This window comes from Pleurodeles waltl, chromosome 11, assembly GCF_031143425.1.
Source record: "Pleurodeles waltl isolate 20211129_DDA chromosome 11, aPleWal1.hap1.20221129, whole genome shotgun sequence".
Taxonomy (NCBI): Eukaryota; Metazoa; Chordata; class Amphibia; order Caudata; family Salamandridae; genus Pleurodeles; species Pleurodeles waltl.
The window spans coordinates 985,679,053-985,705,803 of NC_090450.1; the positions used below are offsets into that span (position 1 = coordinate 985,679,053).

Sequence of the window (26,751 nt, forward strand, 5' to 3'; positions counted from 1 at the left end):
GGAAGCGGGAGGCCTCATTGGTCTAAAAGGAAGGCGAGGGAGGGACGGGAGGTAATGATTTCATGCACTAAACCCCCTTTGCAAACTAGAAAAGGCCCCTCAAACTCACAAGAGATTTTGTGGCTCACTACAAATCACAATTTGGAGGGGGCGTGAAAGCAACGTCCGTCAGACTTGTGATTTGCAATGTCATGTAATAATAATTTGCAACTGCAATTAAATTCAAAAGCCCCTCATCAGTTACCGGCCCCTGAGTTGGGGGTAACTCATTTGCAAGTTCCCTTTTGTGAACCATGTTGGGGTCGTTGGGTGGCCTACTGCCTTCTTCCCCAATTTCTTATCAAACAGTAAACTTATGTTTTTTTTTAATTTTTAAAAGGTGCACCTGCTCCTTTGTGTGATGAAGGATAATTTATGGAAAAAAGGTGTTCTCTTTAGGAATGTAGCTGTAGGTTTGGAGGTGTTCTGTCCCCTTCAGACCACCGCCCCTATACTCCTAGCTATTCAAAAAGGGGTTGCAAATAGCGACCTGCCTAACTAATATTATCAGTCAAGTGGCTTTAAAACCTCCTACAAATGGCCACTTTCTGATGCAGCCTCTTTGCACATAAGCTTCATTGCAAAGTGCATCCCTGCTCGCAAACCAGTTAGTGACCACTTACACATACAAGTGTGCAAACTGATAATGGTACCCTTGAGCCATTTCTTCAGGAAATTCTGTAAATTACATTCATAAATGGACATTTTATAAAAAGTGCATACATTATTTTATTATTCTCTTCCATCTCAAGGCTGCCACAACATTGTGGAAGTGTTTATGTGAAATTATATCTAATAGAGATGTTTGAACTTTGGACACATTTAAATCTTATTGGTTAGGTGCATTATAGCCATTATGATTCAATGAAGCCTTGGAACGAAAGCATAAAAACCTCCCTATGCTGTGGAAACTTCAACCAATCTCAGTCCTTTGCAATAACTGTCAGCAATGGATGAATGCACAGGCCCGATCCACTGCAGCCAATCAGGTTTGAGCGAAGGCCACGTCAGCCTCTGTAGACCGCCTTTTCGAGAGCATCCTCCTTCTTCGAGTATTGCAAATGTGTTGGGAAGTTAGTGCAATCATAGCGCCCACTCGTCCGAACATACTCCAGGAAATCAGGTGCCCCAGGATACACGACATTATCTGCCAGCAGAACGGAGCCCTTCCGCAGCAAGCCACATTCCTGATGAAGGAGAGATGGGGCAGTTACACCAGGGAGGGTTACAGTTACTTCATTCTGTTATGCATTTCAAGCAACTTGATGCAGTGGTCGTGTGGAAGCTGTGGGGCATATTTATTAAAGAGTTGCGTCGCCCTTGCACCACGCAACGGGGTGCAAGAGCGACGCAACTCAAGTTAGATTCATCAAGCCACACAAGGCCACCTTGCATGTCCTTGCCCGGCTTGATAAATCTAGAGTAACCCCGGGCAGTGCAAACTCTGCCCTGGGAAGGTGTTCTATGGGTGGAGCGTAGGTGTTTCCACCATCCACCCACGGATTTAGGCGCATTCCCAGATTTACCGCAAGTGGTACACCTGGGAATGTGTCAAAATCCTACACCGCTTCAGGTGTAGAAATGGGTTTACTTCTCCTTGGTACTGCCTTTTTCTGAGTTCTGTGTCAAGAGGAACACATCTCTCAGGATTGTTGTGCAGGAAGGAACACCTTCCTGCACAAAACCAATCCTGCTTACAATGCAGGCACCCTTGCACCATGATGGACATGAATAATATAAAGTATTTGATGTACATTAATATTATGAAGCTTTGTGGAATGCCAACTTGTTCAAATATGATGCAGTGAAATAAGTTGATAAGGTTGGGGAGAACATTTCTTTCATCTCATTCCATAAGTATTTTATTTTTTCATGACTTGCACGGATCGAGAGGTGGTTGGCTGGCAGGCTTTGTGATCAAGGCTTGTGGGAGCCGAAACGTGTTGATTGAGCCACAAGTATAAGACATCACTGTTAGCGGCTGTCCAAGCGCTACCTTTTCATTTAACCAACATGACTTATCATTTATAATTATCCAAATCTGAATATCATTGTCAAACATACGTCGGGAGCCCGTTTTAGGAAAAAGCTAAAACCCCACCTTTTCTAAATGTGGTTGAGGAAATGTTCATCTCGGCTTGGTGGCGGGGTTGTGTGGCATCTAGCGCTCGGAGGCCCGCTGGGTAGCCATGAGCTATACAAATACAACTGAACTGAACTGAATGTTGAGAGGCGGGGAAATAACTTAGTGGGGACAAAAGAAATGAAAGAGACCATAGTGAAAAGGGAACGGATAGAGAGGGGAAGACAGAAATAAATAATGAAAGTAGAGGTAATGCATATACAAGTGTAAAGAAAAAATTCCAAAGAGAGACAACAAAAGGAATTGAAAGAGAACCGAAAAATGAGAACGGAATTATAGACGGAGTAAGAGATAGGTGAGGAAATGGGACAGAAGGCATGAGAGGTGGGTCATGGGAGAGAAACCAACAGAGCAGGAGGCAGAAGGTGTAAGCGGGTGATGGATAAGGATATTCCGCTAACACTGACGAGGTCGCGGAGGGTGGGCAAAGACTTAACTGATGAGTAGAGAAACTGACGAGGTAAATAATAGGGAGCCTGTGTGAAGGTTTCATCATGAAAAGGAGAGGTGTGAGGGAACTTTAGAGAAGATTACAAGTGGGGAAGGGGGACATATGAGTGGAAGCTTGATAAAGGAAGATCGAAATGAGGAGAAAAATTAGATAATGAGACGGGAAGCGGCGAGAGAAACCAGAAGAGGTGGGATTAAAAAAAAATAAGGATGTGCTGGTGGGAAACTGATATATGTAAGAATATTAGCGAGGGTTGAATTTAGAGAATCTTAATGGTCAAAAACACGGTTAGGGTAGAAATGAGACTATTTGAAGATATACAGATGAGAGAAATGGGCAAGAATAAAGGAGCTTTAGACTGACGGGTGAGGAGCGGAGGGCTACAACAAAGCTGGGATATACACAGGTGTGGGAGGGAAAAGTGGCGGGCGGCGCATGGCGAGGAAACCAAAAAAAAAAAATACCTCCATTGTTGCAGGCACACCTGCCCTGCAGCCAATCCTGAAGCTGCTCAAAGCAGCATTTGGATTGTCTGGGAGCACCCAGCCAGGATACTCCCAGGCAGACTGGGAGCCTGTGCTTGCAACTGTGTTTCTGGGCTGGAGAGAGCCTAGTGCGCATGTATGTTTGGCCGACCCGAGAAGGCTGGCCAGCCAAACATACATGCACACCGAAGGGGAGTGTTGTGCACACCCCCTCCTTCACGCCTCTGGCCCGCCCACTTTTATAACTAAAAACATAATAAAGAGAGTTTATTATGTTTTAACTATAAAGGTTTTGCAGTTCCTGCTGCTGGCGGGGGAGCCGCCCTTGGATATACATAGGTGAGAGTAGGACAGAGATACAGGTGATAGGATAAGGGCACTAGATTGGAGGTGTAAAAGGCAACCTGGAATAAGTAAAGTGCTCAAAAAGAGATGTATGTGTGAGAACTAGAGGTGAAAATTGGTCTTGCGTGAAGAAATGTACAAAAGCAGGAGTGATACTGTATAAAGCCAGCGCTGCGAGCTCGTAACATTAGATCAGCGATTGCTACCTACCAAGAAGATATCCGAAGCCAACCCAGAAAACTGAGGCTCATACAGGCAATGAATACAATTCAGATGTATAGATTTATGAGTGTCCACTCACCTCTCCAAACAGACATGCTGTGGTTTTACAAAATTAAACATAGTCTGGGGTTATACAATTCTTTGCATATCTCTGTATGTTCTCTGTGTTCAAGTTACACACGTGTGTTCTTCTGTCATTGATTTAAACCATGTCAAATGCTGTGGCAAAATGGATGAACCTTAGATGGCAGTGTGTGCATTCTGGGAGGGGTGCAGCCTAGTATTATGGCAGTATCTTTAACTGGAGAGATACTCTGCTGCCTGAATCTGCAATGTAAGAGTAATCTATGTGAGTATCCTGCTGGGCACTTATCTTCCAGAAGTTCCCTTTCAGACAGGTCTGCAGAACCTAAGGATTGCAAACTGCATACCTGGTCATTATTTTGTAAAAAGCAACGCTGGGGCCCAGTTCTCTCCAAACTTTCCTGAGAGTGGGGAGTCTTCAGTACTAACCTCTTATAAGTAATCTTCACCGCTCACTCATTGCAATGCAGGAGTGGCTTTAGCAGCGCCTAATGCACATTGATCACCTCTAGGCGCTCCCGAATTCGGCAGACACAATATCCTGGGGCACTAAGGATCACCCAGTTTGGTGAAGGGGGAGCCGGCATTCTTATCCAAGTCTCCTGGGCTATTTAGGATCTACCCATACCGCGTTCAAAACGTTTTTCTTTTAACAGAGTCACGTTAGTGACGCTACACAAGTCTAAAACAATCCAAAATATATGTTGGGGAAACTCCACACCAAGATGAGCAAACCCCACTTTTTGTGATGGTTGAGGGCAGCGATTTAGAGTAGACATCTTAATCTTCACTTTTTAGAGAACAGATTTAATTTGCATGTTCATAAGCTCTACATAGTAAACTGAAATAGACCCATTTTTAAGGGGTTCCCTAGCTTTAGGTTTTTGTGAAGTCAAACCCCGCCCCCTGCTTTGCAAACCAATCCCATTGACATGTTTTCGGTGTGTTCTGCTGTCACTGACTGCAGTGCGTGTTGATCTCTCGTGGGTACCTGTTTTCTCGTTTTATCTACATCTATCATGAAAGATCTACTCATGTTGGGGGCTCTGTGGCTTAACAAAGTTACCTGCACACAGCCGATGGCACAAGGGGGGCTCCCACCATCCCTTGCAGCCGGGCCCCTTAAGACTTTGTTATGCCACTGTCCCCATACACCTGAGCAATCCAGGTGTATGCTCCGGTGTGTGAACAGGTGAGCACCAGATTGAGAAATATATCAAAGAAATAAACATTTGTGACAGAGGCATTGATTCCAGTTATTTTTTTTGGTTAGTGAAACAATACTTTGTTACTTGCGTTCGTTCGTTCCAAACCCTGGCTTGCCTAGAAGAGGCCATGGACGTCCCTTAGGGGACGCCAAGGTCGCAGCTGCGACCCCTGGCTTGCCCTTTGCGACCCCTGGCACTGCCTCTGCGACCCCTGACCCAGGGTTAGAATAATAAAGTGCCAAAAACACAGTCCTGGCTCGCATTACCAGCGTCAGGCTTCAGCATCCCTTCATGCTCGATTTTTATTACAATAATAGTGATAATTAACCCATCTTTCACTATTAATGTAATAAAGCAGGACCTGGAATGGAACCTTGTCTGCCATCTTAGGTAAGTAAATTGAAATTATTTTCAGTTTATGTTGTGTGAGTGCATGTGTGTGAAACAGAGAGAGAATATGAGTGATAGAGCGTGAGTGCGTGTGAGCATGTATGTTTGTATGTGGCATTGTGTGTGCGAGAAAATGAGTGAGTGAGAAAGTATTGGTGAGTGTGACCAAGAGTGTAGGCGACGCTTCTCTTAATTTTAAACAAATGTCCCGGTATTTGGGACAAAGGTCAGATCATTACATAACGGTCAGATTATCTAGGGAAGCATAAATTCAAGGTATGCTCTCATTTAACAGACGCCTACAAAGTATGCAATAATTAAAGTAATTTATCTGTTACTGTCAGGCAACACAGTCCCCTGTCTGCTCCCAGAGGTGGGGAGCAGAGAGAGGTGGGTGGGGGGCGGGTTGGAAGTGCAGGGTGGGAGGTCAAGCCATAGCAAATTTTGTGTGCGTGTATATATATGTATATATATATATATATATATATATATATATACATACATACATACATACGTACACACACACACACACACATGTATAGGCACAGGTTAACAAAGCTACGCAAAAAATGGGGCACGCCAGATATAAAAGTGAGTGTAGAGTCGTTAGTCCTTCTTTTATGTCTGACGTGTCCCGGTTTTTGCTCCTCAAAATCTGGTCACCCTACAAGAGTGTGCAATTGAGTGAGTCGGGGTGGCAGTGAGTGCAAGTATTGTGATGTCATGAGGGTTAGTGTCGTGGGATCACTTCCTGTGACATCATCGAGGTCAAAGGGTGCATCAGGTCACTTCCACTACCCCAGCATCAAGAGAATTATTGTGTTGCAATCAGCGATCCTTGGCACGCGTTTCCTGCAAAACAGGCCTGGCTGTGGAAATGAGTTCTGTTGTTAACACACTTGCATCATCTGGGGCTGCCTGTAGCGTGCTAAATGCTGGAGTCAGAGGGGGCGTAACACCTCTCTTCAGTCCAGCTGGCAGAGCCCTGCATGCAAGCCTCCTTTTGAATTAATTGACCCTCTTGAATCTGTTTTAAAGTTCTCAATCGTGTTTATCAATCAGTCATTGTTAATATTTCCTGGACCAGAAATCTATTTTCCACTGGGTGTGTCTTTCTTCCTGTGATGCACGAATATGTTCATTTTGTGCGTCTGTCACATTTCACAACCACAGAAAATGACAGCTGTGCATTTTGTGCGCACATTGACACACACCCCACATTGGAGGTTTGGTGCTGTGCGGGATTTTGATCTCGTCTGTTACTATGATGTCTGCACACCAGCTTTTCTCCGTCTGTGTTGCTGGGGCGTATCCCATCGTCTGTGGTTTGGCTTGTGAGCTTGGTACCAAGTACATTGGAAACATTGTTTTGTCGATCTGGTGCCCCCATCACGGCAGCCTCGAACACAGCCGATGTGATTAACTGCATCATTTCACAGAGTGAGGAACATGTCCGAGCATCCTCGCCCTTTCCTTTCTCTCCTTGGTTGTAAGAAGGAAAATCCCTCACTGATCACACCCCTTTTCAGTCACGGTAAAATTCCATGTCACATTCTCACCCATATTAGAACACTGGAATGTTGGGGGCTCCACTGAAAACAATGGAGTGCTCCGGGCCTTTACTGGCTGGTAAAAGCCCGGAGCGTCAACATTCCCATGTTCTCTTTGTTCACAGCATATGCTGTGAACAAACCCTCAGGGAGCCTGAGGGGATTTTAATCCCCTCCGGCTTCGTGAGGAATTTTGTTTTATTTGATAGAACATTCTACCCTCTAGTGGCAGGATGTTCTAATAGCCTTAGAACCTGCTGTAAGCAGGCTCTACCGGTCATTAAAGGCCCTTTCCCTTGTTAAAGGCCTTCGCCTTTGGCTCGGGCCTTTAACGCAGGAGCAGGGCTTTAATGGCCGGTAGAGCCCGCTATGGCGAGTTCTAAGGCTATATTAGAACATTGGAATGTTGGGGGCTCCATTGCAGACAATGGAGCGCTCCGGGCTTTTAATGGCCAGTAAAAGCCCGGAGCGTCAACATTCCAATGTTCTTTGTTCACAGAACCAGCTGTGAACAAAAGCTCATGGAGCCTGAGGGGATTTTAATCCCCTTCGGCTTCGTGAGGAATTTGTTTTATTTAATAGAACATTCTGCAGTCTAGTGGCAGAATGTTCTAATAGCCTTAGAACCTGCGGTATCCGACTCTACCAGCCATTAAAGGCCCTCTCCCTTGTTAAAGGGCCGGTAGAGCCCACTACAGTGGGTTCTAAGGCTGTATTAGACCATTGCAGTGTTGGGAGCTCTATTGAAAACAATGGAGTAGCTCCGGGCTTCTAATGGCTGGTAAAAGCCCAAGGCTCCAGCATTCCATTATTGTCATTCACAGCTCTTACTGTGAACAAAGGCCTCACGGAGCCCAAGGGGACTTTAACCCCCCTCTGGCACTATGAGACCTTCATTTCAGTAATTAGAAAATTCTGTCCTCTAGGGGTGGAATGTTCTAATGGCCTTGTAGCCCTCCGTAGCAGGGCTGTTCCGGCCATCAAAGTCCTGTTCCCTTGTTAAAGGCCCTCACCTTCGGCTTGGACCTTTAATGCTGGAGCGGGCCTTTAATAGCCAGAATAGCCTGCTACGGTGGGCTAGAAAGCTGTAGTATTTCACTTTACCACTACATGGAATAAGTAACGTTCACAGATTTCTCACCATATATTACACTATCATTTCAATGAGTGCTGAACATGCCTGCATCAATCAAGAGATCATTAAAATATATAATAACATCTAGTGACCTATTCAATATCACAAGAAAAAATACATAATTAGAAAGAGATTTAGTAAAGACATTGTAAACATAGATGAATATAACATATGTTTATGTACTGTAGCAGCTTAAGACAGACAAATATTTAACTAGTAAACTTATAAACATATGTGCTCAATGTAAAAAGTGAATTCACAGTGTGTAAAAGTGATCAAACTAAATTATGGGGACAGGCTATTTATACAATAATTACAGAGTACAGCATGGCTGTAAAGTTATGTAATTGGCTGTACCACTCATTAAAATGATGTACATAATTTTATCTGTGGCAGTGTATATTAATGATGTTTCGCTCTTCTCAAATTGTATGGTCTTGATCAGGATGAAAAGGATAGATGGAGCGGAGTCTAAGTGACGTAGACTCCTGCGTGTGCTCAGAGTTAATGGCAGTACATGCTAAACCTCTCAGTGGATAGGCGATTATACGCTCTGCGTACACAGGAGTACGTGAGACCAGGCAGTCAAGGCATCTTCTCAATGAGTAACAGGAGTGAATCTGGCTGGTGGAAGGGATCTTACCCTTGACTGCTAAAAATGTTGGTCAGAAATAAAGCGCCATTTATTTCACTGTCTCAATGCATGGAATAAGCAGCATGCCCAGATATTCAAATCTCTTTATTTTACTGTATTACTACATGTAATAAAGAAAATGTCCCTAAGTTCTAATTTTTAGTTCACTGTATCTAACATGGTCTTATTAAGTTCTCTTCAGTCAAAGAAGGTTCAACACGTAGTTTATTGAAGATATATATTGACGCCGTTGGTGCTCTCTCTCCAGCCAGCCAGCACCTAACCACCAAGAGAACCAGCTAAGTCATGGAATATAGAACCCTCATGCATATCATAATAATTCTATACTTGAAGACATAGTAACATTACAACACATCTTCCCTGTTACAGAAAATATATATATATATATTTTTTTTTTACAAATAATATGATAAAAAAAAACATATATATATATATATATATATATATATAAATATACAATATAATAGCAGGAAGTTAAACATATAACCAACATTTTGTGAATAGTTGAATATACCTACTCATACTACTCTTCCTTTTAACGTACATCATCCTTTAAATATTTTGGTGGTACTCTTTGTCTAGACACCCTACCTTCTCCTGCAGTTTGTTCTCTATAACCTTCCTCACTACTTCTCCTTCTTACACTCACTCCTTGCTCTCTCATTTTCTTGGCCAATACGCTCCATCATCATATATCCAATGCACCTCTCCTCTGATGTTTTGTTGGAAATGTTTTCCTCGCCCATATTATTTGTATTATTCCTTTCATACAACACCTGCAAATGCATGTTCCCTCGTTCCCTATTTTCTCAGATCACAAGCAATCCGTGCATTTTTCTGACTTTGTATGAGCCACAAAATTTAGTTAACTCTCCACTAATCCGGCTCGATTTCACTTTCACTCAAGCCCTCATTCTTATCCTTTTGTCACGTCACTTTCCTTGATCAGTATCTCCCTGATTTACAAACATTTTCATACATGCCAGAGACATTTTTGTGTTCGTCTTCCTTTCCCTTTTCATATTGAAAGGAATTTTCTGCATAACTCCATTCTCAGTGGTACGATATGCACACACTAAGTCACGCACCATCCTTTTAACATCACTCCTTCTTGCCACAGCCATTTGAATCACCCATTTAACCATGCGGTTTGCCCTCTCCACTATTCCATTTGCCTTGGGCTTGTATAAGGCTGTACAAGAGTGTAGTATTCCATAATAATTCATGTATCTCTTCATTACTTCTGATACTAGCTGGGTAACAGTCTGTTATCAATTTGAATGGCTATCCTTCCTCTCTGAACACTTCTTCCAGAACTCTAAAAGTACTTTCTGTTGTAATCGCATGCATGAATTTCACTACTATTTGCTATGAACATCCACCAGTACAAGGGCAAACTTCATTTTGGAGAGAACTCACCCTATGGGCCCAATAAAGTCCAAACATACAGTGTGCCACAAAAGTCCCAGATCACTTATCACACCCATTTCTGACTGTTCTTCTAATTTTAGGGCCCAATTACGACATTGGTGGATGGGATACTCCATCACAAACATAACGAAAATCCTGCCCACCGTATTACAAGTTCCATTATATCAGGTAATCAGGCCCTTAGTCTTTTTTCACCATCCCTACAATCTTCACATTGTACTACCCATTGGTCATTTCCTCTCCCACTTGCTCCTTGACTCCATTCTATCAAATCCTGAACATTTGGCCCTGCCCCTTTTCCATCAAATGCTTCTACCTTCTCTTTAGCAACTTCTTGCTCGTTAATGTTTGGCCCAAGAGACCTTCGCATGCCATTTTAAACAACTCTTTTTTAGATCTTCGGGAGGTACTACTCTCTCCTCTCATAACAATCTTACCGCCATAGACTGACAGCTCCTCTATTATTTTTAGGTATGGTCTTACCACTACTGACATGGTACTCTCTTATACTCCTCTTCAAAATCATACCTATAACCAGTCCTAACACCCCATCTTGCTTTTGTACCATTTGTCCTCTCCGACTTGCTCCTTAACGTCATTCTATTGAATCCTGAACATTTGCTAATGCCCCTTTTCCATCAAATGCTTCGACCTTCTCTTTAGCAACTTCTTGCCAAGGTAATGGAAATCCGGATGAGCCATCTGCCTTGTATATTTTTCCACCCTAGAATGTATTCCACTGTATATTGATATTCTTGCAAGTGTGCTGCCAATCTGACTAATCGCGCCAATCCATTCTCTGTCCCACCAGGTAACAAAATCCTCAGTAATGGTTTATGGCCTGTGCGTATAATGATCGGTTACCTCCCTTTCTATAACATAATAATTTCGTTCTGTGTGAGTTAAAGAATGGGAGGCAAAAGCTTCTGTTTCCCCCCCCATCTTTGTGCTTTTGTGACATAACACCACCCAGTCCTACTGCACCGGCATTTACTGTAATTATAGATGTGAGTTTTGTGTCAAATGGAGCCATCACCTCGCAGAACAAATTTAATTTTGTAGACATTCAAAAGATTTTTGCTGATCTTCCGTCCACTCATTTGCGCCCTTTCCTTAAGAATGTATTTATATTCTCAGTCTTCTCCACAAACCTCTTTACAAACTTTGCATAAATTCGATAAGACCGAGGAAGGATCTGAATTTGTTTTGATCTAAGGGAGCAGATGTCTTTCTTATAGCCTCTAAAAGATTTCTCTTTGGTCTCACCCCTGAAGGTGGCAATATATAACCCAGATATTCTACTTCCTCAATACAAAATTCACACTTTTCTTTCTTGATTGTTAATCACGGTTCAATTATCTTATCTAAGAATCTTTTGAGGACCATAGTATGACTTTGGATGGCATCCCCCAAATCATCTTGGAAATAGACCACTCTGTCTATCTCCTTCAAGATTTGGCTAACCATCCTCTTCAATTCCCCAGCTGCTGCTGATAATCCAAGTGCCTTCTGGTGAATTGGAATACCCCTTCAGTTGTTATGTGTTTTGAGTCTTTATGCAGCTTAATCTGATGATATGCACTTCTCAAATCCAGTTTGTAAACAGTATTAGCTCATTTATATTCAGAAGGGGAAAACTGCTACTATTTTTTGGGTCAAGTTACGCAAGTCTACACAAAGGCTGAAACTTTCAACAGGCTTTCCTGTGATGACTACCAGAGAAATCCAACCCAAGGTTTCTATTGGTTCTATTATCCCTTTGTCTTTCATTTCAACCTCTTGTCTTGCTATTTTGGGAACTTCCCTTACTTTCTGTTGAACAGGTACTGCATTAGGTTTGAGCATTATTTTTTGTAAATAAACTTTCAGCTCCCCCATTTCATCTGAAAATGCTTTACCCGCACATTCAACAATCTGTTCTACTGTAATTTTATCCACTACCATAACCCGATTTGGTGATCTAGGGTTGATAATTAAATGGGGATCATACTGATGTTTCCATCCCCCTTTTGGAGGTCCATTTTTCGCAATATATACCTTATCCTGTACACTCTTGTCCTGAAACCTACTTTCCACCAACATGTATCCTACTATGTCTGTCTTTTCTCTCCAATATCCCCCAGGGTAATATCTTTTGGAAAAAGACGTACTTTGGGACAATGCGATGTAAACAGTTCTTTGGGTATAATTGTGTATAAGGATCCTGAATCTACCATGAGTTGAACACTTTAATCTTTCATGGAGAATGTAGCCTTCGGTCTGGACTGCCTTCCCCTCTCAACTCGATCCTCTGATATACATAGAATCTTCTGATTATTCATGTCACCTTCTTCCACATCTTCTTGAACGGCCGCCACCTTAAAAGTGTTATTCATCTTGCACATTCGTCCACGTTGTTTACACTCCTTGTGTATGGCAAAACGATTCCTTAATTCAGATGTGTGGTAATTGCGTCCGCGTCTCGTACACACTTTCTCTATTTGTTTGTTAGCATTCATGTTATAATTACTTCCCTTCGTATTAAACGTGCCTTTCTTTGTACTCTTAAGATACCCTTTATTTGTACTGAGAACTCCTTTTTCTTCTTGCTCAACATATAATACATTAGTAGTATTCTCTTTTTTTTCTCCATTTCTCCCCTGCATTGCTCAGACTGTTCAACTACCTTTGCTATTTCTATAGTATCATGTAATTGGGGTTTGTTTTGCTGACCACAGTCTTTCCTACATCCTTTTGTTTTTACACAGTACTATCAACTAATGTTCGATCATTTATTCTCTCATATTTCCAAACTGACATTTTATCAATAATTCTGGTAGCCTCATTACAAGCTGATCTATTGTTTCATCACTTTTTGTGGTTTTGTGTAAAATGTATGTTGACGCATCACTAGATTAATATCTTTTGCTAAACGTTTCTCCAATCTTGCTTTAGCTTCCAAGACTACATCTGATATAGGTTGGCCATCATCATTTAGGGCTAAAGGTAAATATATAAAAATATTGTTAATTTACCAAACATACAATTGTCACACAGCCGGCTGAGATGTGCCTATCATTGTGACACTGTCCTTTGTTGCATACACACCTAGGTGTCAGGCACCTATTTGTAGGTGTGCCTATCCTGCTGCTTAATTGTCACCAATCCTTAACCTGCACTAAGGTGTCAGGCACATGCTTATAGATGTGCCTATCACTGTTTACAAGTTCGAATTGCCACTCACTGTAGGTTTGTACAGCATTTATTAGGTGTGCCTATCACCATGTCACTATTCCACACAACTGTAGGCACTCGCTATCCTCACCGAGGGCATGCACGGTCCTTCACTGTCTTTGCCGCTGTTCTCTGCTGATAATTACTCTATGGCTTTTTCCCCTTATAAATACTCTGGTGAGCAACTTGTGTACCGTGTATTTCAATTACAGTCCTCAAAGATGGCCGCCAATGCATCGTTAAATGTGGTTTTTGATGGGAATTGGGCTTGTTTTTTTTCCCCAGAATACCAACGTGGGTTTATGCTTGTTTCTAGAGGATGATCTACACACTATTGCACGTATCATAACTCGATTTATTGCTCAACCTGCAATTGATCTTGAAAAGGTCTGAGTGGAGAGAAGATTTGTAAAGGCAGAGCAAAGTCTGCTCTTAAAAACCATTAGAGTTTTGCCAAAGACAGCTGAAAAAACGCATGTAGATCTTGACCCATATTTGTCATGCACGCAGAGGGTACGGTGTTTTGTTGTGGGCTTCCGAGATGTAAGTCTGTTCAGTGGTTTTGGAAATATTCACATTAGAAAGTTACAACAATATAAGCCATGTTGAACTTGCACATATACAGGGAAAAGAAAATAATACAGATAAATGAGAAATAATGAACTCCAAATAACAATAAGCTAATTCAACAAATACAAAACATCAAAAAGATATCACAAAGAAAACGAGAAGGAAAAAATATGCAATCACAATTTATAACAATATACCTCCTGATATGTAATTCTATCAATAATCTCTCGTCAAATGAAATTAATCATATCAAATAGGTATCAACATGTTTTGTATTTGATGAATTAGATTATTGTTATTTGGAGTTCATTATTTCTCATTTATCTTTATTGTTTTCTTTGCCCCTTATATGGCTGTTTTTTAGGTTGTGGATGAGCGGTTTGATTGGGTTGAGTGAGTGTACAATAAAATATATATATATTTTTTTGTTTGTTTTTTGGAATCCTTCTGAGGCCCTACCACCATTTGCAAATTATATTTGTCTCTGTTAGATGGATTATCCACACATACTAACTATATACGTATGTACATAGGAGATTGTGTGTTAAGTGTGTATTTCTTTTTTATCCATTTTTCTATTGTAATAAAAAAATAGAATGGTGCATTTTCAAGTTTGTTGCATCTCTGTCGCTCCAATGAGTAAATATTTTGTTCTATCAATGTGAATTGTTAAATGATATATCAAGCATAGGCAGTTTCCCCCCTAGTTATTGTACTGATATCTTTATTTCATTCTGCAGCACACAGAGGAAAAAGCCCCTAAGGATTGTTTTTGCGCAGGAGGGTGCCCCTTCCTGCACAAAAAGAATCCTGCGTGCAACGCACCATGGTGCAAGGGTACCTGCGTTGGCGCTAGGCTGCAGAAAGGGTGCCAGCGCTGGGGGGGAAAGAACAGGATTGCGCCGTACTGGATGGATACATACTGTCCCTTTTCCTTTGACGCAGGTCAGTGCCGTAAAGTGACTTGTGGCACCGCCCTGCGCAACAGAGCCGATAAATATGTGCGCAGGTGTCTCCTGAGCAGTTCGGGTGTACCAACGATGCCGCAAGACAAGAGCAGTAGCTATCAACTATCCTGGTCAGTTGTCAAACAATAGGCCCACCATCTCAGCCTCCCACCATGCACAAGAACCAATCAAGCTTCACTGAGGGCCTTCCCAACAAAAATAAAACTATATCCACTCACAGGGACTTTCCGTCTCACATTGGACTGACCAAAAGCTCATTTGAGGCCTTCCCTTTATGCCAGAGCACAAGGAAATGGGGAAAAACCCTACAGTGAAGTGTTTCCCCATGCACCAACAGTAGACGCGCAGGTTTTTTCTACATTTATTCAGTGCATGGCCACCTACATTTTACATTGGCACTGCAGCAGTTGTGCTGCAGTGAAAGGCTTCGAGGTATAACACTGCCAGAGCCGGTCATTGCAAAAACCTTTATTTTTAATTAATTTTGGTATTTTGCAGCATTCCACAATGTCCTGCACCAGATAGTATAGGGCAACAAGCTACTAAGGAGACCAGCAGTAGCTGCAGTCAGTGGTGAAATACAGATGATATCTGAGCTTGCATCACCATCTTCAATGAAACCACTAGGCCACAAAATGTGCTATTTCCACCTCTATGCACTATTAGTGGAAAACAAGTCCCGTTTCTAAATATCCATCGCAGGGAAACTAGATGTTGAAAGGGGCACTACTGGCTTCCAGCTACAACGAAGTCTGAAGCCCTCAGTACAAGTTGGGAGGAATAGGATGTGGTATTTACCACACGTAACAAATACCATTAATCAGGGTCAGGTATTTAGCGCGTGTGGTAAATTCCTCCTACGCAAAGATTTCAATGGGAAAATGAGGTACGACATCCAGAATCCTTATTAAGCACATTAAATACTGCATTGTTTTGACTTTTATAACAAACTTTCCTCCCAAAAAATGTCATCAGGTTTAACCTGCTGTACACTCTGAGGGGACGACTATGAAGGTGTGATGATCATTACACAATTCGTAATTCTGATTCTAGGGGGGGGGTCGGAATCTAGCCCCGAACATGCACAAAGGGACAATAATTAACTGCAGTGACGTCATTTCTTTCTACCACTGAGTGTGTATCTGTGCATCCATATTGTAACATAAAACCCCAGTTGAAGTGCAGTTATGGTTCAGAATTAAAATCGAAAAACCACTGAAAATTGCAAGTTCAGGTTAGGAGCATTAAGATTGAGAAGTGTGGCTCAATGGTTAGAGCGGCAGACCCGGATGCAGAAATCTGGCCCGGGACCAGGGTTCAATTCTCACCTCAGCGGGTCTTGGGCTCAATTTCCTCGGACCTGATAATTCTCGCATCGGTGCCTAATCTAATTCATGGGTCCCACTCTGTAACTCCGGGCAATAGCTTGCTTAATCTACACAACGGACCCAACAGCGCTGGGATGCCTGGCTTCACCTTGGAGGTTGCCCAGGAGTGGGCACCTCACAGGGAAAAGCCAGGAGGGGTTCCACAGCGGTATGCGTACAGCGCCTTGAGATCCTAACGGGTGAGTAGTGCGCTATACAAGTACAAAGTTTACAGTTTATAACTCGCACAACGGACTGTAAACCACAATTCGCAAACCAAATGCAATTCTCATGAACTCACTATTAATGAAACAGATGTCATTATAAATACTGTGGTCACCTTACCAATAGTAGATATCATATTGTTCTTGCAAGTTTAACAGTACAAATGTAATATAATTGGTCTGATTATATGTTGTTGTTTAATTACATCTCGCGTTTAGATCTTTTTCTTTATTGGTATAAATATTGTGAAGCCATAACCATAGCACTTTGTGTGTGAGTTTTTGCTTGCATTCCTGTTGTATGAGTAACGCTCCTAACCATAACTTGCAAATGCCAGTGGGTTTTCAGTTTCTGATGTGTACCATAACCACCCTAGTTTGTAACCATAACTGCACTTTAACTGAGTTTTTTTCAGGTGAATTCATGAGCTTTTCACTGTTTTCACCACTATTGACATAATTATAAGTCCAAATATTTGTTTTTTCTCCCCAAGTACAGTCTTGTGTTTGCGCCCAGCGAACTCCGACGACTGGGAAAACATGCTGCATAGAATAGAACTGTGGTAAGAAACCACAAACTCTCCAGTTATGGAGAGATACACAGCCATAATGTCCCCCTTGATGCACTGCTCACGACCGTACAAATGACATCACGCATGACATTACCAATAGTAGCAATCTCTCTGGCGTTACTAAGTGCACTTAAAGGTTGTAATAGCACTTAGTGTGACCAGATGGCTTCTCAGAGTTTATGAGAGAAGATAAGGTTGCAGCATCACCGTATCGGTTCTCCTGCACTGATGCACGCCTCGCCTTCTACGTAAATTATCCTGGTTTTTGATGCGATTAAGTGCAGCCTGCTGCCTTTCACTATAATTGTTTCTAAGAGGCAGTCAGCCCAATTACCTGCCTCTGCTTTTACATATCCAGCTCACATATGGAGTTGTATACCATTGTCATGAGACTGTAAATCAAGAGGACTGCTTGTAATAAAATAAGAATCACGGCTGGTGACAAGGACGACCCACTAGAGAGCATCCAGTCTCCAGGTCCAAGCTCTTGCCTACAATCCCAGATCCTTCCCATTAAATACAGTCTAATTTTGTGTTTTCAGTCCTTGTCACCATCCAACCTCTAGCTCCCGGGAGCTCATGCAGTTTCATTGCAAAGACTGGAGACAGATCTAGCACAGTCGCCAGTGTGTGCTGACCTTTCTTCACAGCCGGACCAGGTCACCCTAGGTTTTCAAAATGGTAGACTTGGCACCATATTCGGGCTGGATGCCAACTACAGAGGATGAGGAGCGTCACTGAGAGCCTTAGGCCAGTGGTTCCCAACCTGTGGTCCGGGGACCCCTGGGGTTCCGCGGAGCATCCTCAGGGGGTCTGCGACTGCTTAGAAAATTAAATAATATTAACAAATTAGGTCCCCAGCTTTCAGTAATGGCTCGGTAGCGGATCCCGCGGGTGGGGGTGGTGGGGGGGGAATAATGATTCTGTGGGGGGTCCCCGGGTTCCAGTAATGATACAGTGGGGGTCCACAGAAGTCAAAAGGTTGGAAACCACTGCCCTAGTCTGTAGACAATTGCAAAAGAAACACCCCAGATTTAATGATTGGTGCTATTCTGGGGGCCATGGAAATGGGTGTAAACTTACAGGGTCCACTGGATGTAATTAGGTCTGGTGTAAAGACTGCTTTAGGTGTCTTGCCATCATCCTGTAATAAAAAAAAGTCTATCTATTGAAAAATTATACATAAATAAAAGCGGTTTGGTTCAGCTTGTGTTATTGAAGATGGAAGCCGACCCTTTGACAATTAAGATTTTACTACTTGGAAAATGGATCCGACTAGAAGTTCGACATGTGCAATGATACCTCTCATGGTACTTGGCAAAAGATGAAGATGTAGGTTTACATTTGCTAAGATTTTGACAATATCCTCCTAAGGTGGCAGTTCCAGAGGCATTGGATGCAAAGTTAGCTTTTTGATTAATTTGAGATGTCAGTCCTTGCCAAAAGCCTCACTTTTCAAAGGACCTGCCTCGTCGGTCATAAATACCAAGGTGCCTTTGTTGCCTCTGTTCTGTATACTATAGCTCAAGCGGGCATCGTTTCATGGAAGAACGCAGAGATCCTTGTATCCGAGGAAGCCGAAGTCTAGCAATGCACAGTGAAGTACATCTTTGTAAATAGATTCCAACTCACCTCCAGCAGCTTGGTGTCCGGGGTATAGCACTCACTCCAGTGATCGATAAACACAAAATCCAGGGTCTCCACCTGATGATCCGCCTTCAGACGAGGAATGATCTCCTGCGACGAACCTTGGAGAATCTTAACCTGTGAGGATTGAAGAATCGGTCATTGGTTCTCTTTTCATTCTTGTCATTGACCTGCTAAGCTGTGTTTCAGAACCTTCTAGCCATGGGAGAAGACACCCCTTTCCTGTAACCAATGACACAATGCAAAATGAGGGGTCCCACTCCAAAACATGCAGAGCAGCTATAGAAGCATCTACCTTCCTCACACATAAAGACAGTGGGTCAAATGGATGCTCCAGTTATGATGTTTTCCTATTTTCCCCAAAAAGCTTAAAAACAGAGGCCACTGTAACACCCCTAAGTCTACCTCTCTAAAACAATTATGGTAACTCACCAATGCCATTCCTCCAGGAGTAGCCCTACGACTAACCTAAAATTGTAATTCACTAATTTTTTTTGTAGAGTGTGAGCATGAGGCAAAGTTACTGCACTAAGGGCTGGATTTAGAGTATGGCGAGGGGGTTACTCTGCAACAAACGAGTTGAGGGCTGAAAAATATATCCCGTTCAGAGCAGCTCACTGGATCAGATTGTCATGCCTATGGGCCCCTCTATAGTACATTTAATATCCAGAATCTGTATTCCTCCCTTGGATTGTTGAACTCCCAGTTTGTTATTCTCTCTTTCTCTTTGGTTCATAGGCCCTTCTGCAGTACTCCCTATAACCCTCCAGTACAGGGCTCTCAGATCATCTTCTCCTTGGTTCTCTGCCGCTGTAATTCAGGATCATGTAGATTATATCTGTGCACTCTCCATTAATGAAGTCTATTGTGGTTTTTTTTTTATAGATATGAACTTCTGCTCTCCAAAACCCTTCCCTCCAAAACCCTTCATACTTTCTCACAGACCCTGTGGTTGCACCTTTATTTAACACTGAGCTCACCCCCAATGTACGGTGTACCCTTGGTGTCAGAAAAAGTCCCTCATAGACTCAAACAGCCTCTTTCTTCTCTCAGAATTTACCTTCTTCCTCTTAAAATTGAAAAAAGTCCCCAAAAATGTCCAATTACCACAGTTCATCTAGTAAATCCTAACACTTTTCCATAACATTAGCCATCTCGGTTCGCCTCGGCCTCTTGGTGCTAATCCCTTCGATGCTCTTTCGGGGCAGGACTTTGCTGCCCACTCCATCTTGTGATTTATGTGAACAATCTGCTCCCTGGTTCAAGCCGCTTATGACCTGTTTTCGAAAAATCCAACATTGGTCTTCATTATATGTGTGAACCGGTGAAGTTTGCCATATGATCCTAAATCCCCAGTTACTAGTAGATTTCCAAACTCATTATCACTTTCACCTTTTCATTTTACTATTTGCTTCTTTTCTGTAGTCAAGCCTGTCCTTATACTTTTATATCTACAATTATTCTTCCATTACTAAAAATAAACTCTCACTGGATGTTTGCAATTCTTACAAGAACTGTTCCAATTGGTTTTCTACTTTTCTTTCTAAAATACCAGAAGGAGCAGTGCTTTTCTACACTCATAATGGACCTCATCTTCAATCTTCATTCAGACATCCAGTGACCATAAAAGAATCAAAGTACAATAAAAATCAAACAACACACATTAACCCAATGATAAAATAGTTGTTTCATATAAAATTATAAAACCAAGGCATGTTAGACAAGAATCACATTCAATGATACAATTGTGGGTTGTGTGTGTATTGCTCGCTGTATAAAAATTGCCCTTGAAAAACATATCCTTACTGTTGGCAATGTCTGTAAAAAACTCCATGGCAGCCTTACACCATCTAAAATGTGCCTGCTTCAGCAAAGGTGAAATAAATATTTTCCTTCCCAAGGAGTAAAATTTGCAGAAAAGAATAAAAGGGCATTGTGCTTTGTCTAGAGCGACAATCGGATGGACAGATGGGCACAGTAGCAGCAAACATTCCCTGCCTGGAGTGTGCAACAAGGAAATGAACAGTGTTCAGCCGTAATCTAGTTAACAAAAACCTATGATGTAGTTTATTAAGCGATATTAAATACAGCTCAATGCCAAGACAGGCACAAATTTGGGCGTGGGCGGCAACAGTGAGCTTCCCTGTGTTCTTAAGGATTCTCTCCTCTGCGCATTTGGCTACAAACAATTTGGTGAATGATCTGGAAAAGCTAGAAGAGAAGGTACAAGGATTACTGCACATTTCACTTAGATCCAATCAATTACAGGTCTTAACTATATATATATATATATATATTTTTTTTTTAAATGATCTAAGGTATTTTTAGGCACTTTTCCAATTTGAGACAATCAGTTAAAATTAAACAATTGAATTAAGTTTCCTCCTTAGTCCATATTTTCAGCGAGAGCAGAAGAGGTTGCAGCTTCACAGTGCCCCTTACGTACCCCGGCCTAATATCAGTATGACCTATGTAATTGCTGTTAGATTTAGGCACAGCTAGAAACCTTTTCATAAAACCATTTTCCACCTTATCCACCCACAGTTGGACGCAGAAGTACCACACGCCGGCCCCATATGCGACGCCGGCTCCATATATGGCACCTGCCCAGCACTTGCCCTTATAGATTCTTACCAACTCTTTGAACGGCTTGATGCTCAATCTGGCTGCAAAGTCTAGGACCCTCTCTGCACTCCTTGCTAAAGCGGCTGCCCTAATAGCTTTCACAGTACCCCAGGTAACTATCATTCCCAGGTAAGGATACAAAGAAGCCTTGCTAATATCCGTGCTGGTAACAGTATATACCTTATTTTTCCTGTCCCAGGATCCTAGGACCATTATCTGAGTTTTTGTTTGTTTTGCCACCAGATTCAAACTGTTCACAAAGGACTGATCTAACAATCACTGCAAGCCAACCACAGTTCTGGCCAATAGAGCAGTGACATCGACAGAGATCAGAGAAGGTACACTACGATTACCGACCCCGGGACAACCAGCATTAAAATTCAACAAGCGTTCTTCCAAACTCTTAACGTACAATGAAAGAAGAAAAGGGGCCAGTACACAGACCGGGTGCACGACTGAGTCAAGTTTGAAGGCTTCACTTGTTTCCCCAGCTGGACCAAACCTCACACTGGTGGTTACTTCTAGGTGGAGCTCTGTAAGAAATGTTACAATACTGGACTCGACCCCTAGAGCCGTCATAATTGCCCAGAGTTTTGACCTGTTGACAGAGTCAAAAGCCGAGCTCAAAACCATAAAAGCTAGGCACACTTTACCTTCCTTTGTTACCGTGTATATATATTAAAAGGTATAGATTGAGGTACTGGGCATCAGTTCCAAGGCCAGTGCAGAACACAAACTGGAGATCCGACAGCATGTTGTCATCAGTTGCTCAACCTTGCAGCCCTTCCAGCAAAATCCTGTCAATTATTTTGGCAGTTGAATTTATTCAAGAAATGGGGCTGTAACATTTTGGGTCCCCCCTGGATCTTTTCGTGAAAATAGAGAATAGTGTTGCATGTCACCAGGATGGAGAAGGGGAGAGGGGGGGGTTTAGAATGACACAATGTTGGTCGGGAAAGGGGTAGATTTGCCCTAAAAAGATCCACTGGTATCCCGTCTAGGCCTGGCACTTTCCCAGTAGGGCACCTTTCAATTGCCTCTATTGCATCATTCAGATCAATCTCCCGGCCACAGAAGGGCTGGGTGGAAGCTATTGGACCACCAATGTTGTTGCCAGGCTCACACTCAGACTGCAACCTCCTGAGATACAGGGTCGGAATATAGTTGGGGAAAGTGTCTGAACCAGTCCTCTGGGGTCATCACAGTATCAAGGTCAGTTTCATGGGATTGCTCTAGATAGTTACAGCTCAACTTTTGCCAGAAGAGTTTACTGTTTTTAGGTTCATCAGCCATTATTAAACTATGAGAGGCTTCTTTTCTTATTACCCTTTCCCGAGCCGGTAAGGCCTTCTTCTGCAGATGGGGAACCATTCTGGGTCTCTTGGCACCACTTTGAGGGTTGACACTAACTGGTTGTGGGCCTTGGTACAGGTCAAGTCAAACCATCTCACACGTTTATTGCTACGAGTCCTATTTGTAACAGTGAGCATTCCCCGTGTAATTCCGCAAATTCTACCAAAACTGCTGATTTCAAGTCACCCTTCTTGATCTTCTCCAAGTATGCAAACAAAAACAAAAAAAAATCACAGTAAGTTGTGACCATTAGGTTTGATAAAAAAAAAAAAAAGGTATCGTTATCAACTCTAGCCCAGCTCATGATAACCCCCTTTATTAGTTGAGTGTGTCAATGGTATCGGGTGAGTCGTCACCTGTCACTTTGTAAAAAAAAAAAAATAATAATAAATTACTTACAAAAACAGTTTGGAGCGTGTGATCGCTCAGAGGGGAGTCTAGTAACACACATTCCCCAATCCATGTTCTCAAATTCCATGTAAGTAAAATAAAATCAATCAAACTAAAACAGCCACGCCCAACAAAAGTAGAAGTAACAACTGGGCCGCTGTTTAAAGAGTCAAAACCAAACTTCAAGGTGTGACTCATTAATAACCAATTCGAGTTCATCTTTATATGAGTTGTGGCCAATGTGTGTTATAGGCTCCCCTTCGATGTTCAACATCCCACGCGACATTGCTGGAGTCACTTGCCAATGTTTTGCACTAAAATCCCCCATCCATACAATCACATATCTACTGTTGAGTCTGCTCAAGCTTTGCCCTAAACCCTTCTTCAAGGCTTTCACTGTGGCAGAACTGGTGGCATCTTAGACATTATTATAAAAGTTGACCAGTAGCATATGTTCTCTTTCACATTTTATGAATAGGATCTGACAGGGGAGAGAGGCCAGTTTTGCCCACACAACCAGACTCGGGAAGGTAAGGGTCACCGGGGTAACCAATCCTCCATTGACCCCGCCCATGAAGCTTGCTAGTGCAGATGTAAAATAGGTCACAAAGTCATCAACAAACTGGTTCTAAAAGCCATGATTCTTGCATACAAAGAACTGCATAGGGTTTCATGAAATGTAACCCATCCACGTTCACCAGTTTTGCGCCCAGGCCTGCTACATTCCATGATGCAAGTCTTGTTACTCTGACACCATTATTTCCAAAGCACATAGTAGCAGGGAATTCCTCTACTGAAGTGGGCAGATTGGGCATCATCGATGGGGGACTGGTCACATTACACCCTGCATTGTTTCCTGTAGATTAGTTGTGATTTTCTGGCTGATTTAGGAGTTAATCCAATTGATCTAACTGCATCAAGGGCAGGAACCTGTTCATAATTGTAACAGGGTTATAGAGATGTCCAAAGGGGATTGCTAGTTGGTCTGAGAGAGAAGCCTAGTGGGAGAACGTCGATGGCTGAACAACTATCTTTAAAAAAGTTGAGTCTCTCCAAGATGTGCTTAACAACAGCTCTGTTCTTAAAGTTCACAACAATGCAATCTTTATCAGGTTTTGGGTGAATGCCTACCCAGGGGCCCCTCTGCACTAGGTTGATCTGACTATAAGTTATCCTAGACCACCTGCCCTCCTGTTTAAACGGTGCACTGCCTTATTTAATAGCTGGTCATGATTTTCTCGAGTGCCTGGCTTCGGCAAAGTCACACTTTTAAGGACCAGCACAAAAAGATTGGCCTGTGGGGGTAGCTGGAGAGTTGGGAGTCCCAGTGGGCAGGGTGTTGGGGGTGATCCTCTCCCATCAAATGCATATGTGAAGTATTGTCGCCTGAATCCACCATATGTCTGCCCCTTGCACCTCGGCTCTCCCGGAATGGGGAAAGATGTTGTTGAGAGAGACAATAATTCAAAAATAGGTACACTGTTCCAAGCCAAAAAACGGTTCACACTAGTGAATCAACTTGATCAGGAGCAAAACCTTCATGCATCACAATGGATGACTAGCATCATCATTGGGAAAGCTCCTCGTCAGGCTGGTACTGCAATGCCTGGCGGGCTCACCCCGAAGGGGAGCTCTTAACCACTTTGCTTAAATGGTGACTCTGAAAGGTGAGAAAATAAATGCAGGGCTACCCAATCTTAGGAACCCGAGTCAATTTTGGAGAGAATGGAACATTAAAATTGATTTACCATCAAAAATAACTCATTAATTTTAATTAATAATGCAAGAGATGGCAACCAAGATTAAAAACAAAAATGCGGAGTAACGTGATAAATTATGTACACCTACTCACACGAAGAAAGAGGGAGGAGAACCAATTAGGGTACCTCACTAATACAAGTCTACATGTTTCGCGTCTATGTGGTCCAACCGGATCCAGCGACGCTTCATCAGGACACACGAAAAAAACCTTCTCCAAAGTTTCTAGTCAACAATATGTCGAAGGAACAAAGTAACTTACTTAGTCCTATATAATAACGTAGGAAAGGTCACCCTAAATAAATATAAGTCAAAGAACAGTAATCAAAATAAAGTATGACAATCATATAATATTAAAAGTTGGTGCACATGTGAGAAAAAAGTGATCATAGTGACTCACTCGTGTGAAATCAAATAAAAAGATTTTGGCTTACCATCCCATATGTCAGGATAGAGCTCTAGAGGATCACTCGCCAGAACAAGAAACTGAAATTCTAGTCAATAGTGATCATAATCCCAATGGATAAAGATAAATTCATAATGATTTAATAAATTAATTAGCTGACAGTAAAATATCACTGGTCATTGAAAACAAAAGAGATAATTAAATAGTTCAGACATAGTATAGCCATGCACCATAAAAAGAGAGAGACAAGCCACATGAGTAACCGGACCCAAATCCATTTGGGTTTCCCTGCTGGCATCCCAATTCAACGGCCTAGAAGGCTGACCACTTTGTTTAGGGCTCTGAATAAGAGCCTCCCAGGAGTCTAGCCTACTCATCACAGCAACAGTAAAGTTTGTTAACTTATTCTCCAAGTAGATAAACTTGCTACCTATGTCCAGGTCTGGAATTGAGGACGCTAAGCCAGGAAGTGGAGCACCCTCAGCTGTCAGACGGGAAGCCTAAGCAGCCTTACCCTTCCTATGCGGAGGATGCCTCTTTTTTTCCCTGAATGTAAAAAGAAAGGGGTCTACCCTAATAACCCTACTATACCTGGGTAAACTAGTGTAGGAGGCTGGACTGGCTTGTAGTGGGTACCAAGGGGTACTTGCACCTTGCACCAGGCCCAGTTATCCCTTATTAGTGTATAGGGTGTTTAGCAGCAAGGGCTGATAGATAATGGTAGCTTAGCAGAGCAGCTTAGGCTGAACTAGGAGACGAGTGAAGCTCCTACAGTACCACTTAGTGTCATATGCACAATATCATAAGAAAACACAATACACAGATATACTAAAAATAAAGGTACTTTATTTTTATGACAATATGCCACAGTATCTCAGAGTATACCCTCAGTATGAGGATAGCAAATATACACAAGATATATGTACACAATACCAAAATATGCAGTAATAGTATTAGAAAACAGTGCAAACAATGTATAGTTACAATAGGATGCAATGGGGACACATAGGGATAGGGGCAACACAAAACATATACTCCAAAAGTGGAATGCGAACCACGAATGGACCCCAAACCTATGTGACCTTGTAGAGGGTCGCTGGGACTATTAGAAAATAGTAAGGGTTAGAAAAATAGCCCACCCCAAGACCCTGAAAAGTGAGCGCAAAGTGCACTAAAGTTCCCCAAAGGACATAGAAGTCGTGATAGGGGAATTCTGCAGGAAAGACACAAACCAGCAATGCAACAACAATGGATTTCCAGTCGAGGGTACCTGTGGAACAAGGGGACCAAGTCCAAAAGTCACAAGCAAGTCGGAGATGGGCAGATGCCCAGGAAATGCCAGCTGTGGGTGCAAAGAAGCTGCTACGGGACAGTAGAAGCTTAGGTTTCTGCAGGAACGACAAGGGCTAGAGACTTCCCCTTTGAAGGACGGATCTCTCACGCCGTGGAGAGTCGTGCAGAAGTGTTTTCCCGCCGAAAGACTGCAAACAAGCCTTGCTAGCTGCAAATCGTGCGGTAAG

At 42.4% G+C, this 26,751-nt stretch overlaps 1 protein-coding gene across 2 annotated transcripts in view; it reads right to left on the bottom strand.

Moving 5' to 3' along the window:
• Positions 1-906: 906 nt before the first annotated feature.
• The window catches only part of LOC138266470 (catechol O-methyltransferase-like), a 102,062-nt gene continuing 76,217 nt past the window's right edge, over positions 907-26,751 (bottom strand). Inside the window, exons 4-5 of one of the 2 annotated variants that reach the window (XM_069215295.1) lie at positions 18,685-18,816; positions 907-1,226 (exon numbers count right to left, since the gene is read on the bottom strand). In XM_069215295.1, coding sequence (XP_069071396.1) covers positions 1,047-1,226; positions 18,685-18,816 — 312 coding nt within the window. In that variant the 3' untranslated portion in view covers positions 907-1,046. Of the gene's footprint in view, positions 1,227-8,894; positions 8,966-18,684; positions 18,817-26,751 lie in introns of those variants that run through there. The other variant, XM_069215296.1, reaches the window with a different exon arrangement.